The sequence below is a fragment of the Hippopotamus amphibius genome, chromosome 13 (genome assembly GCF_030028045.1).
Source record: "Hippopotamus amphibius kiboko isolate mHipAmp2 chromosome 13, mHipAmp2.hap2, whole genome shotgun sequence".
Taxonomy (NCBI): domain Eukaryota; kingdom Metazoa; phylum Chordata; class Mammalia; order Artiodactyla; family Hippopotamidae; genus Hippopotamus; species Hippopotamus amphibius.
Genome location: NC_080198.1, coordinates 36,431,632 through 36,446,306, shown reverse-complemented (window position 1 = coordinate 36,446,306; position 14,675 = coordinate 36,431,632). Strand labels below are relative to the sequence as shown.

General features: G+C 38.0%; 1 protein-coding gene across 5 annotated transcripts in view; it reads right to left on the bottom strand.

Annotated features, from left to right (window-relative positions):
* The window catches only part of DCAF1 (DDB1 and CUL4 associated factor 1), an 81,625-nt gene that overhangs the window by 29,277 nt on the left and 37,673 nt on the right, over positions 1-14,675 (bottom strand). For all 5 annotated transcript variants that reach the window (XR_009048757.1, XM_057705514.1, XM_057705511.1 and 2 more), the window contains exons 6-14: positions 14,102-14,239; positions 12,583-13,095; positions 12,180-12,281; positions 10,764-10,922; positions 8,233-8,412; positions 7,169-7,378; positions 6,126-6,295; positions 2,986-3,110; positions 765-2,028 (exon numbers count right to left, since the gene is read on the bottom strand). Coding sequence is in view for 4 of the 5 variants with exons in the window: in XM_057705514.1 (XP_057561497.1) it covers positions 765-2,028; positions 2,986-3,110; positions 6,126-6,295; positions 7,169-7,378; positions 8,233-8,412; positions 10,764-10,922; positions 12,180-12,281; positions 12,583-13,095; positions 14,102-14,239 (2,861 nt within the window). In the remaining variant the exon portion in view is untranslated. The remainder of the gene's footprint in view (positions 1-764; positions 2,029-2,985; positions 3,111-6,125; positions 6,296-7,168; positions 7,379-8,232; positions 8,413-10,763; positions 10,923-12,179; positions 12,282-12,582; positions 13,096-14,101; positions 14,240-14,675) is intronic.

The window sequence follows — 14,675 nt, the reverse complement described above, 5'->3', positions numbered from 1 at the left end:
ACATGCAAGGACTCAGAAAACTTTGCTAGAAGGATGCAAGGAAAAACAGAGCATCTGTGTTTCAAATGGGTTCTTCCAAAATATCAGTGACCTTCAGTGGTTCTTCATTTTAAAAGAGAGAAAAAGACCCTCATTTAAAAATTTTAACAATAACAAAAATTTCCATGTGTAAAACCTGAGATGCCACGACCTTTATGTAAGATTTTTAAGGAGTGAGAATAGGAGACAACTCGGACCAGCACAAAAACAAACTTGAGGGGTTTCCCTGATGGTCCAGTGGTTAAGACTCCACGGTCCCAATGCAGGGGGCCAGGGTTCAATTCCTGGTCAGGGAACTAGATCCTGCATGCATGCCACAACTGAAAGAGCCCACATGAGGCAATGAAGATTCCCAAGTGCCGCAACTAAGACCCAGCACAGCCATATAAATAAATATTTAAAGAAAAAAAAAGCAAAAACAAAAACAAAAAAACTTGAGAGCCTAGTTAGGGACAGAGTGTTGCATGGGTTCTAGAAAACATACTAGTTATAACAAGAATACAGAGTACTTATCAATATATTGCCAAAAATCATACAACGAACCCATGGTTGACAAAAGGGGGTACAGTCACACTGCTCATGTATTCACACACTGATAATTTTTGGTATTTCAGGCCAATAAATGGTTTTCTGGACTAATTACTTCCCGCTGATATTGCCCACATACTTTGACTTAAATAGAAAAATCATTCCAATTCCCAGGGAGTGAGGTAACCTCTCCTTACCTGCTAAAGATAAGGTGCCTATCAAAGCATCCGCCATCCACCCCTCCATACTTTGGAAATGATGCCCTGCGGTTTAGCCTTGAGGTAAAGTTTATTGGCGCTTGCCGCCTCTGTTTTGGCTCAGGACATTGGTGAGGAGTAAAGAGAGAGAAAGGTGGGCAGGTGGCAACTGGGTTCTTGCAGCGAGCATGCTGCTCTCTAAGATATTCTGTGATGATACTGTCCAGCGTAGGTGGGGAAGGAAGGTGTCTGTCCAACTGCTTTTTTATGGCTGGGCTTTGGCTGTAGGCGCCATGGTCCGACTTCTGCCGTAACACTCTGATCTTCCTGCCATTGCAGGGTGATGGCCTCTCTCTGATAAAACTGATCCTACCAATCAAAGGGGAGTTGCCTGCATAAGACGGGCCAGGCAAAGCTAGTGAACCCTGGGGGGCCCGTGGCTGAGGATGAGCAGTAGGGGCAGAAGGGGCAGAGGCACCCACAGCAGCATGGCTGCCCAGTCGAGCTGCAATGCCATTGGCTATGCGAGGGGTACGGGGAAGAGAAACAGGAGAAGCAGCAGCAGTTACTGGGGTGAAGGCAGAAGAATGGGAGGCAGCGGTCATGGGCAGGTCAGCCTCTTTAGTCAGCACGGTTGCTGTCTCCCCAAGCCCTTTAGAAATGAGATGGTTTCGTATCAGCAGAAGCAGTTCTTTCTCAGGAAAGGAGATCCTTGACTGGGCAACAACATCTGCTTTCTGGAGTCGTGCCAGGGACACATCAGTGCCAATGAGAAGTGGCTTTCCTGACACCCGTTCAATGAGTTCAGCAGCATACTTGCAGAACTTGACATGGTCACTGCGCTTGTCCTGCAGCACAGGCTCTTTCATCAGTTGCTGGATCTGGCAGCTGCTGAAAAGGGGCAATTTGCTGATGATCTGCCGGACAGTGCTACTGCGAGACAGGCCCACCAGGGCCTTGCAGGCCAGGGCCCGGATCTGATCTGCATCTGTGATGGGCATCTTGATGGACAGTAAGGACAGAAGCACCTTGATGCCATTGTTGGACTGGACCACATTCCACATCTTGGCCAGAGTGTGCTCACTGCTTTTGGGAGTTTGAGGCAGCTTTCTCCGAGGAGTTCCAGAGATAAATTTGCCAATACTAGAAATTCTGTTATCCGGGCCACACACACAATTGATGATAATTTGAAGTGCTGACTTCTGAATTTCAGCATCATGAATAAAGAACTCACCCTCAGCCACTCCCAAAATAATGCTGATACCTATTGGGGAAAAAAACAAAACACTTTCTATTATTCCTCATAAAACAAATGGCCAACCTCAATGGTTATTCCAGAGTTAAAATTCAGAGTTCTATTCATTTTGTTCCATTTAAAAGAAAACTACCACAATTTTTTTTTAAGTATAAAGAATAGTTTGTATAAAATGCAATCAGTTCTACTACAATGCATCTTTATGACATAATACCTCGTATGCAGTTGTAAAATAGGGGAATGATGTCAGTGTTATGTGGAAGTCACCAAGGTTCATGTACAATCTTTCCTGGGTAAGGAGAGCAAAAATAGTGGAAATAAATAAAAACCTTCAGCAGGAAAGGAAAAAGTCCTCAGCCTGGCTGCTATAGTGGCAGCAGGAACCCTTTCTTCTGTATATGAGAAAAGTTAAAAACAAGTGGCTATGCCGTGGGCTTTCTCCCCAGAGTGGTGCACCCCAGGGCACACAGTCAGTCACACGACTTGCATGTTCACCTCAGCAGCAACCCTCATCAGCCCTGCACTTAATAAAGGGTATTTTCAAACAAGGTGTATTTTCCTTTTGTTTTTGTGTATAGTAGCTCCTATCCATTCTACACTGCTTGCCAATCACTAATTTTGTTAGAGCTCAGATTACAAAGTTGCTTAAGTTTTTTACTGTCTGCCCCAACCTATTTTTCTCATAAATTCTATTTTTAGCACAACACTCTGCAGAGTACAAGGTTTTCAAGAATACACACATACTATTATAGCAGAAATGCCTGTACTACCCAGAAAACCTGAGTTCACTAACATAACTCCCTTATATGAAACTGATGGCATGACTTAAAGGACTTACAAGGCACCCTCCTCTACTACCTTCTGTTCTAATACTGCAAAATTAGGTCAGGTAAGTAACACAACCAGAATGGCAAAGGAACACTAATTAAGACCATGCAATAACAAAAATAGCAAAGTACAACCTACCTACAGTGGAGACGGTGGAGCCAGCCTCATCCAGTACATCCACTGATTCTGCCAACTGGAGCTGAATTTTTGGCACAACAGTGAGAATAGCCAGGACATCCAAAGCAAAGCGCACAGTGTCATTCCTGGATAGGAAGAAGAATTAGTCAAAGGGAAACTAGGATACAGCCACAAGAAACAACAACAGCTAAAAGAGACACAGAGAGATAATGGATCAGAACTACTACCTGTATGGCTCTGTCCCTAGCAATGGCATCAAGAGAGGATCTGTAAGTCACCACGACATTAATTTCAAAAAACATATGGATGGAATTTTCACCTATCAAACTGCTAAGATTAAAAACAAAGGATAATCCCCGATGCTGGTGAAGATGTACAGAGACAAATGCTCTCGAACTTTTGGTGGGAGTAGAAATTAGGATACTCTTTTCAGAAAATAATCTGAGAAGGGAGGGAATACGGGGATATGTGTATAAAAACAGATGATTGAACCTGGTGTACCCCCCCACCAAAAAAATAAATAAATAAAGAATTGGGAAAAAAAAAAGAAAAAGAAAATAATCTGAAAATATGAAACAAGGTTCTTAAAATGTTCATAACCTTTGGCCCAGGAATTTCACCTCTAGGAATCTGTCCTAAGGAAATAATCAGAAGTATTCAATACAAACAAGTATTTATGTATTAAGACGTCCATTATCACATCATGTAAAACAGCAAGAAAATTAAGGAAACTTACAGACAATGGGAATACATGTGTTAAATTATGGTACACTCACATGAACTACTTTGCAGCTACTGACAATTATTTTCAAAGAACTCTGAAGGACAAATGAAAAGGCTCAAAATACAACATTAATGAAATAGAAAACTAAGATATAAAATTTTAAATTGGACAAAACCAAATATTGGCAAGAAGGTAGGAAAATGAAATCTCCCGTAGACTGCTGTGGGAGAAGAAAATAGTATGAGCATTTTCCAAGCAATCTGGCAACATCCACTATAGATGAAATGCAGACACACTACAACCCAGGCTGTACACATCATATCATCAAGAGAGGCTCCAAAAAGAGGTTCGTGGTATCACTCATTTGACAGGAAAAAAACAAAAGACACTAAATGTCCATCAACAGGGGAATAAACTATAGTATAGAAATACAAGAGTTCAAATAAATATCAACACTTATAAATCTCAAACACATTAGGGTGACTGTATACCTGAAATGTATATTAAAAGAAATAAATAAAAATAAGGGTGAAACTATAACAGAGACTTGCACAACAGTGCAAAGTGATTATATTCCTATAAAGAGCTAAAAAAACAAACAAAAAAAAACCTGCCTTTGCTGCAACCCATTAAAAAGGGGGGGGGGGGTAAAAAAAGCAAGTCACAAAAGACATATACAGGATAATACTTTATATAACTTTAAAACATACAAAAGAGTACTATATTATTGTTTACACATGCACACATATGTACAGCATAAAAAAATGAATGGAGAGAATGCACACCAAATTCAGAAGACTGGTCACTCTGAGGAGGCAGAAAATGGAAAGGAACTGAGAAAGAAGCAAATACAGCAACATGCTAACCCTGGGTATGGAGTAGTTGTTATATCATTCTCTGTATCTTTATGTATTTTGAGATATTTCATTTCAAAGATGAGTTTGATTAAATACTCTAATCTCAATTATGTATATTTACATACAGTATGGAAAAAAGACTAAAGAAATTAACAGTGGCTAAGAATAATTTTCATTTCTAAGGTTCTGTATATTCTAAGCAAAAACAAGTATTTAATTTTATTTTTAAAAATAAACTTTTAAAGGACATATTTATATTTTAACTAATCAAATGCGGATTTACCACTCAAAAAATGTATTTACAACCCTCCTCATTATCTTCTGAGTTTCCATCACCTTTGAAGCAATGTTCTCCAAGTAACTATAATAATCTACTTTAATACTCTAAAAAAGTGGTTCTCAAAGTGTGGTCAGGCGACCCTAGGAGTCTCTGAGACCCTTTCAAAAGGTGCTGAGATATAAAAACTATTTTCATAACTTTTTTTTCCTTTTTATTTTCCTTTCTCACTCTCATTCTCTCTTGAGTGTGTAACAGAGCTTTCCAGAGGCTATGTCCTATGATGTCACAAGAGACTGAATATAGAAAGAGATATGAGATATTAAGCCAGACATTTAAAAAACTTGCTGAAATGATGTGGTTTTATTTTGGCAACTTTTCATAAAAAATGCTATTAAGCAATAGATTCAGATTATTTTTAAGTTCATAAATATTTTTACATTTTCTCAGTTTTAATTTCCAACATGTTAAATATCTACAGATATAAAAAACAAGCTTTTTGGGGTTCTAAATTTTTAATATAGTAAAGGGATGCTGAGACAAAAAAAGTTTGAAAATGGCCACTCCAAAAGTATTCCCCTAGATTTAATTATCTTAGGATTTAGCAAACAAGCTATATGCACCCTAAATAAGCACCTCTTGTCTTTATGGCAGCGAGTGGATAAAGAAAGGAGGTCAAGAACCACTTTATAAACTTTACTATCTTCCCTTCAGACTCCATCTTTTCCAAAATATAGTTTTAATTCTTTTTACATCATCCTCAAGTGGAACCTACCCAACTTTCTGATTCCATTAGCTGTTTTCCCTTCCATTAGCTGTTTTTCCCTGAGCCTCGTCCTGCTTTGCTCTGTTTTAACTGAATAGTGAATATCATAACGAGCAAAAAAATACAGTTTTATGTGAAGGTGAGATAAATATTATATATGGTTGTCAAGCAACAGAGAGACATGTAAAGTCTAAGTACCAAAAAATACTGGACTCCAGTCTCTAGGCAGGACTTCAGCCCCCACCTCCGCAGCTGTAGCCCTGTAGATTTCACTAACAGTACAGATATTGCTCCTTGCCTATTACGCAGTATTTACAATCACCAAGACCAAGCACTCTATAAATTTAAAATATTATCATGCTTAATTATCATGCTTAATCTAGTTCCTCAGATTCAAGTCCAAAATTACAATTCAATTCAACAAATGTTTGTTAAGCAATACACTATGTGAAAACCAACATTAACTTTAGCAAAAAGCAGACTCTAACTTCATTTGAAACCTCTCTCTGGTCCCACCTTGCATAATAGGTCTTCCAATTACAAGCAATAGAAATAAGCTGCAACAAGAGCTGGACACAAGAAAGTTTGAGGAAGACTTCAGCTGGCTCCCAATATAGCTGCGCTGGGCCATATTCTATCAAAAACTCCATCATTTCCACAATCTGTTCATGAGTATATGAACATGCCTAAAAGGAGAGATATATATTATTAAAGAACTCTATCAATCTGCCTGCTATTTTCTCCAGCACAGCTCAACGGTCAACAGATTTTAATAACAAAGCTAAGTAATAATAGCTTTCAAATCCCACAATCCTTGAGTCCACTCCACATGGCCCACATGTGAAATGAATATATATAAACGATGTCTAATCTTTTATTTATTTATAACTAGACTCATAATACATTTTGCCCAAAAAGGTAACAAAACATTCAAACTACTGGGGCATATATTTCACAGCTTAAAAAGAAAAAAAAAAGGAGCATCACAAAAAGTAATTGGTTTCTTTTCAATTTGTGGTTTTTAAAACATGCAGATACTAATCTTTGTTTCAAAATATACTGAGTTCAAAAATGACAGTGAAGTGGAATTATAAACGCACCCTTTCAGAAAAAAATTCCACATAGAAGAAGGTAGAATATCTAGTACTTTCCATAAAAGAAAGTCCTTTCACAGACATTTCAGTTCATTTTTTAGTTCTAGTATCCCAGGGAATTAGCAACTTACAACTTGGAGCAAAGTAAGTCCTCAATACATCCATTTTCTCTTTTTTGTTTTTTGGGTCTTTTTTTTTTTTTTGGCCGTGCCACACGGCTTGCAGGATCTTAGCTCCCCAAACAGGGCCTGAACCCAGGCCACGGCAGTGAAAATGTCAGGTCCTAACGCTGGACTGACAGGGAATTCCCTACATCCATTTTCAAGTATTCTGCCTCCACAGAGTGCAAGTATAACCCAACAATGTACATCCCACATAGACTTCACTGATATGAATGTACATTTCAGGCCCAAGATGCTACAGACAGTGCTAACAACATTTCCTTTTTAGACAAGGTTCTCTCACCTTGTATGGGGGTTGAGGATGAACAAGAATGCCACCCTCAGTCCTCTGAAGTGACTGCTTCACTTGTTCCAATTTAATGGCCAGGTGAGCCTCAAAGTACTTGCGCAAGGCCATGCAGGTATGTTTCCCAGTTTGACGGCTAGCAAATATTTCATCATCGCTCAGAAGTGCACCTTGATCTTCCAAATTTAGAATCTCCAAAGTACTGATCTATTAAGAAAGAGGCAAAAGTAGGGGGCAAAAGAGGAGGAAGAACAAAGAGGAAAAGTAAAAGAAGAAAAAAGGAGGAGAAAGATTTCGGTAAACTTTTATGCTCAAGAAGATTGACAAACATTAAAGTACATCTGTCAGGCTTCCTAGGTGGCGCAGTGGTTAAGAATCCGCCTGCCAATGCAGGGGACACGGGTTCAATCCCTGCTCCTGGAAGATCCCACATGCCACAGAGCAACTAGGCCCGTGTGCCACAACTATTGAGCCTGTGCTTTACAGCCCGTGAGCCACAACTATTGAGCCCATGTGCCGCAGGTACTGAGGTCCACGCGCCTAGAGCCCATGCTCCACAACAAGGGAAGCCACGGTAATGAGGAGCCCACGCACCGCAACGAAGAGTAGCCCCCATTCACCGCAACTAAAGAAAGCCCGCGCACAGCAAAAAAAAGACCCAACAAGGCCAATAAAATAAATTAAAAAAAAAAAAAAGTACATCTGTCTATACAACATGCTAAGAGTAGCCATATGAAAGCAAACAATTAAATCTATATTGAAAAATTACATAGCTTTCAATCATGTTGAAAGACATAGAGGCATAAAACCGTTATTTTTAGAAAGATCAGGCAATTCGCCCTGTAAGATTACTATATCAAAGACAAGTCTACAATGGCATAGTCCTCTAACCCCTTAAGAGGAAGAGAAACATATGAATGAAGGAGGAAAAAAGACTTCATCCATAAAAACAATAGCAAAATTCCTCCAGTCAGAAGCTTCCTCTCTTCAATGCCGCTGAAGGGAGCCACAACAAGCAGGACCCCTACTCCTCACAAAGAGAAGCCCCTGAAGAACCTCACCAAGTTCACCAGACGACGAAGACCATCATAGCGGTCAAAGAGTTCCAACACAGCCCGGAAGGAGAAGCAGATTGAGAAAAACATGGTAGCATGGCAGCATCCTGAGGCGTGAGAACACTCCATTAACCACAGGGTGTAGTTCACCACATCAGATAGAACATTGTGGGGATGCATGCACACCTGCAAAAAATAGAAATAGAACATAATTTTTTAACAATTTGGGGGAAAGGAACCTTCAAAAGGGAAGAAAAATTCACCAGTGTAGATAGATACCTTGCAAAATAAATAATCAGTCCTGGCCAAGTCATTCTGAGTTTAAAGCTTAAGTCACAAATGAAATTTTATAACAACCTATTCCAAGCCTGAAAACAACCTAAGTTTAGAGAAATATTTAAATTTCACCTAAAGTTACTGTCAAATTTTGCAAGTATTTATATCCTTTAATGCTCACAACCTCTGTTAAATAGATATTAGGATTCTCACTTAACAGATGAAGAAGTGGCTCAGAGACATAAGGAACTTCCCCAGGCTGACAAAAGTAACTGAGCCTTCTGATACTAAAGTCTAAGAGTTTAGTATCCATTCACTCACTGACTCGTTCACGCATATTTTGTTGTCTCCTGTAGGTCAGACAATGAATTCTGAAGCATTACCCACGTTTGTTTGGTACTTCTTTTATCTTTTTCTTTCTTCATTAATTTTTATCAGAGTATGGTTGCTTTACAATGTTGTGTTAGCCTCCACTGCACAACACAATGCATCAGCAATACACATACAGATATCCTCTCCCTTTTGGACTTCCCTTCCATTTAGGGAGTGCATTACATAGAGTTCCCTGTGCTATACAGTATATTCCCATCAGTTGTATATTTTATACATAATATCAACAATGTTTATGTGTCAATCCCAGTCTCTTAATTCCTTCCTCTCCACCCCTTTCCCCTTTGGTATCCACACATTTGTTCTCTATGTCTGTCTCCCCATTTCTGCTTTGCAAATAAAATGATCTATATACCATTTTTCTAGATTCCACATATATGCGTTACTGTACGATATTCACTGTTCTCTTTCTGACTTACTTCACTCTGTATGACACTCTCTAGGTCCATCCACGTCTCTACAAATGACCCAAATTTCATTCCTTTTTATGGCTAATATTCCATTGTATATATGTACCACATCTTTATCCATTCCTATGGACATTTAGGTTGTTTCCATGTTCTTCCTGCCTACTGTAAATAGTGCTGCTATGAACACTGGGGTGCATGTATTTTTTTTGAATTATGGTTTTCTCTGGGTATATGCCCAGTCGTGGGATTGCTGGGTCATATGGTAATTCTATTTTTAGTTTTTTAAGGAATCTTCATACTGTAGCGGCTGTATCAATTTACATTCCCACCAACAATGTATGAGGGTTCCTTTTTCTCCACACCCTCTCCAGCATTTACTGTTTGTAGATTTTTTGATGATGGCCATTCTGACCAGTGTGAGGTGATACCTCTGTAGTTGACTTGCATTTTTCTAATAATTAGTCATGTTGAGCATCTTTTCATGTGTTTGTTGGCCATTTTTATGTCTTCTTTGGAGAAATATCTATTTAAGGTCTTCTGCCCATTTTTTGATTGGGTTGTTTGTTTTTTTGATATTGAGCTGTATGAGTTGTTTGTATCTTTTGGACATTAATCCTTTGTCAATTGCTTCATTTGCAAATATGGTACTTTTTTTTATCTTAACCACAATTAATTTTGTATATACACGCACAGATTAGGTTACTATTCCCAAAAGATTACATATCCTTGCATAATGCTGCATCTTAAGGAGTAAAAAAATTAAAATCAAAATATTACCTATTAATAAATATGCAAAGATGAATAAAGACACCACGCAAGAATTTACCAACTTCACTCTACCAGAAAAGCCACACCAAATAGAATATCAGAAAAATATTCCAGGCATAGAAATAACAAGAACTTCCCTAGTGGTGTCTAGGAACCCATTTCTTTTCAAATGTACATCCACTTACACTTTTTCAAAAATCACTAAATAAAAAGTCTTAACTAGAAAAACAGAAAAACCAGAGGGGGTACTCTGGAGCCCTGAGAACAGCTGGAATGATTTTACTATCTCCACCACTAACTATTCATTAACATACACAAAGCATCATCTATTGTTTTTATAATAGACTGAATCAAAAATGCAAAATATAAGTCCACCAAGGGATACCTGAAAAGAGCCTGAAAATAATTCTAATGTAATAGAAATGGCAAAAAATAAAAAGAGGCTCCAAGACCCCAATCTATCTTGGGTTTTTTGTTTGTTTGTTTCCCAGAATTAGGGAAAAAAAGGACCTTTTCTAAAGAATTTTACATTTTTAGAATGCTCAGTAAAGATCAGACATTCATGCTCCTTGCTTCTTTCATTAAAACCTAATCCAACTACTCATTTTTTCTTATCCAAAAGTTTTCCTGTGAATGTACTCAAGTATTCCCCACCCTATCCCATTCCCATACATCTGAATGCACTGGACTTACTCTTTCCATGGCATCCTGGTTGTAGGACAGGTAATACAAGCACATGGATACACCAGTTGCAGCCATAGAAGGACGAGGAATTTCCAGTAATTTCTGTACTCCACCATGCGCAACAAATTCTGTGGCAAACTTGTTATGGAGCAGGAGAGATGCCAGGTGCTAAACAAAGATGACACACGTTACTGTGGAACAATCTAGAACAAATATCTCTTCACAGAATATTAAGTTGCTAAATACAAAGACTCCTCTGAAGTAGACAACCACTCCCTCAAAATAGAAGTAAAACCAATACCACTTAAAAGACAAAAACAAAACAAAAACAAAAAGGGACTTCCCTGGTGGCGCAGTGGATAAGGCTCTGCACTCCCAATGCAGGGGGCCTGGGTTTGATTCCTGGTCAGGGAACTAGATCCCACATGCATGCCGCAACTAAGGAACTGAGGAGCTGGCAAGCCACAATGAAGAAGCCCACTTGCCGCAACCAAATAAATAAGTAGACAACTTTTGTTTAAAAAACAAAAACAAAAACAAAACACTCTAGGATTCCATAACATTCCCTCCTAACACCAAAGGTTTTCATGAAGGTGAAAAAGTAAGAAATGAAGAATACTGCTGTACATAATGACATAATCCTACAACCATTTTATTATTATATAGCCTCCCTAAAGGACTTTTTTTGCCCTTCCCATTTTAATCCTTTTAACATAATCAGCTCTATGTTTTAACTTTGGCTCAGTCACTGACTCATCATCTAATAAAATCCAAAACTCTGCTTTCTTGTAAACTGATCCTCAATATATCCCCAAAGAACAATCTTCAGCAAATTATCAAAACTAGTTATTCATTTAACTTAACCACTCTCCCTCCAGATTATCATAATTATCATGAAGAGGTATGGATGTGGTGGGCTAGACATACCTGCCCTCCTACATTAGCCCCTTTGCAACCTAGAAAATCATTTACCTTTACTGAATTTGGGTATGTCTTAACTTCTTTACTCATTTTCTTGTTTATATTTTGTTCACTCCAGATAATCTAACATCATACAATATGTATACAGTTAATAATTTAGAAAAATGTTGTTGGCTGACAGAATATTTAAAAGGCAGTATGACCCAACGTACCATACACAGTTTCTCTTCCCATCCAGTAACAATAACTGAGGCCACTCTCAGGTCTAGATCCACTTTCTCCCTTAACATTCAGTCCTCTAGGACTGACCCCTGAATTTCTGTGGAGGCACTTGGTAAGCCTCATCTCTTCTATCTAAACAAGAAATTTTCATTTGTTACTACTGACACATCTGGCAATAGAAACACCCTGCACAATAAAATCCAGAGATGCTGTATACCAAAGCACATAGGTACATCCATGTAAATAAAATGCTCAGTGACATAATATTTTTAAGAACTTTACCTTGAGTGCCTCAAATGTAAGCAGGACATCATTAGTCTGTTTCAAGTCGATATAGAACATCATCAACTCCCGTGATCCAAGTTGCATGAATATGGGAAGTAACTGAAATCAACACCGAAAACAAGTCTTAACATTTGAATTTATTTTCACGTATTTCCTATTCCTTTATGAGGATAGAAGATTAAGGAAATGAGGTGCCTCTTTCCTCCTCCTTTATGAAGATAAACATACAATCACACTTTGATCAAAAAGGCCTTATCACAAGTGACCTCCATAAGACTTTACCAGTTTGAGGCAGACTTTTCTGTATTAGAGTAAAAACATATCAATGTATAAAATGCCACCACAAACTATCCCAGAAATAAACACTATAGTCCCAAAGTATGAATGCCAATAAGCTTACCTCCTGATATTCTCCTAAAGGGGTCAAATACTGGAGAATAAGTCGCTGCTCAATAGCAGGAGTCATAGGATAAAGGGTATAATTGGTGCCAATCACCCAGGGGGACATTTCTGACCAGCTGCTATTAGACAGCTCAACAAACATGCGATCTGGATCAGATGATGAGAAACCCAACTTTTGCTTGGCTTTCCTAAAGCTCTCTCTGTCACCCTGTTTTGCTGACTTGTTTTTCCTCAATCCTCCTTCCTCAGGTTTGGTTGCTGAGTTCACTCTGCTACTAGTCTTGTGGCCTGAATCAAGATGAAAGGAGATCTCCATGTCTCCAGAAGCTTCCTCTTGTTCGCCATCCACTACATCTACAGCCATGTCGCCATAGTCCATATCCACAGCTTCTTCATCCAGAGGCAAAAGGGGTTCAGAGGAGAGCTTTCGTGGGCTAGGACGCTTGTTTTCTTGCCTCAAAGCTACTTCCTGAAGCTGTAGCTCCCTCAGTCTTCGAAGCACTATTGCCACCTATCAACAGATATTGGAATAAAAGGGGTTGTCTCTTCTGCATCTTAATTTAAACAATTCACATAATTCTTACTTCCACTTAAGGATACTCATGCAATTATCTCAACGCCTGGTAATAGTAAAGATCTGATACATATGTTGACTTGATTCCTACAGCTTGATGAAATAAATAATGGCTAAAAGTCTCATTCCCCATAAAATTTCCCAGAGAACCCAAACCAGAAGATTTGTACATAAAACACCTAATTCACAACATATCTGTCTGGATCAAGCTGGGCTGAACCAGCACACCTGAATGGGCAGACACTAGATATAAACACAATTTTTAAAAAGTGTCTTTGAAAATCAAACATGAAGGTTTCTAAAAATTTATCTGTCATAAGTTATATACTGTTAAATATTGTCATCCACATTACACATAATTACATAATCTATTTTTCAAGTTCACCACTTATGTTTTACTTTTTCCTTTAAGTACTAATTTTTTGAGCCAATCCTAAACTGTAGTATTATGCTTAGTTTTAAAACAAGGGAGTGATTACGTCTGCAATTTATTCTAAACTTCACACACACACAAAAAAGAATGGTGGATGGATAGAAAGGAGTGAAGGGGTGAATGGATGGATAGGTATATCATAAGTATAAGTACAGTAAAATGTTCACAATCAATGTAAGTGGTGTGTATACAGGTGTTTGCTGTAAAATTATATTTTGCTATACATTTGAAATTTTTCATAATCCAAATGTTGGGAAAGGAAAGGGAATGGTACTATTTATCTGATACAAACTATCATGATCCTTGACAAGATGAAAAAGCTATTTTCAAGTAAAAAAAAAAAGGTACAATCAAAACTTTTATGAAAAGTAATCTTGCAATACTGAAACCATAGCTATACTCTAGTACAAGGTAATGAGTAAGAACTACCTATTCAAGTTCAGGTAGCAATAAAGAATTAGTGAATACACTCCTATCTTATGCAAAAGATCATTTTAACATGGTCCTTACCAGCTGTGAATTTTCATCCCTGTAGTTGGCAGCAATGTCTTGATTTTCCATAGCACCTCCTAACAAACCAGTAGAATATGTCCTCAGTGGCTGATCAGCCTCTCGGGCCCATTTGAAAAGATTCTCAACAATTCCTTCCTATAGTAAAGGAAATGAAATAATACAATTCAGGGGAAAAGATTTCATAATTAAAGACATAAGCAAAGACTTCAGTCTTGTAAAAAAAAATTTTAATAAAATATTTCAATATTGCTCATAAGATTAAAAAATCCAAGTAAACTAAGTGTACAGTAGGTGGTTTAGTTAAATAAAATATCTGTGCATCTATGAGACAGAATGCTATTTATCCACTAAAACTCAAGCTAAAGATCAACAATCACATAATGTAGTCCTACTTTAACTGTTAAGACCCAAAAGGTTCCATGACCAAGTGGGGAGCCCTAAAAATTCTATGTCCCTCTTTGAAGTTCACAATGCACAATTAACACTATCAATGCTCTGTTCCTCTACGGAACATGTATTTAACCCCACATATCCCACCCTTATTTTTAATTAGTTTTTATTATGAAGTAAA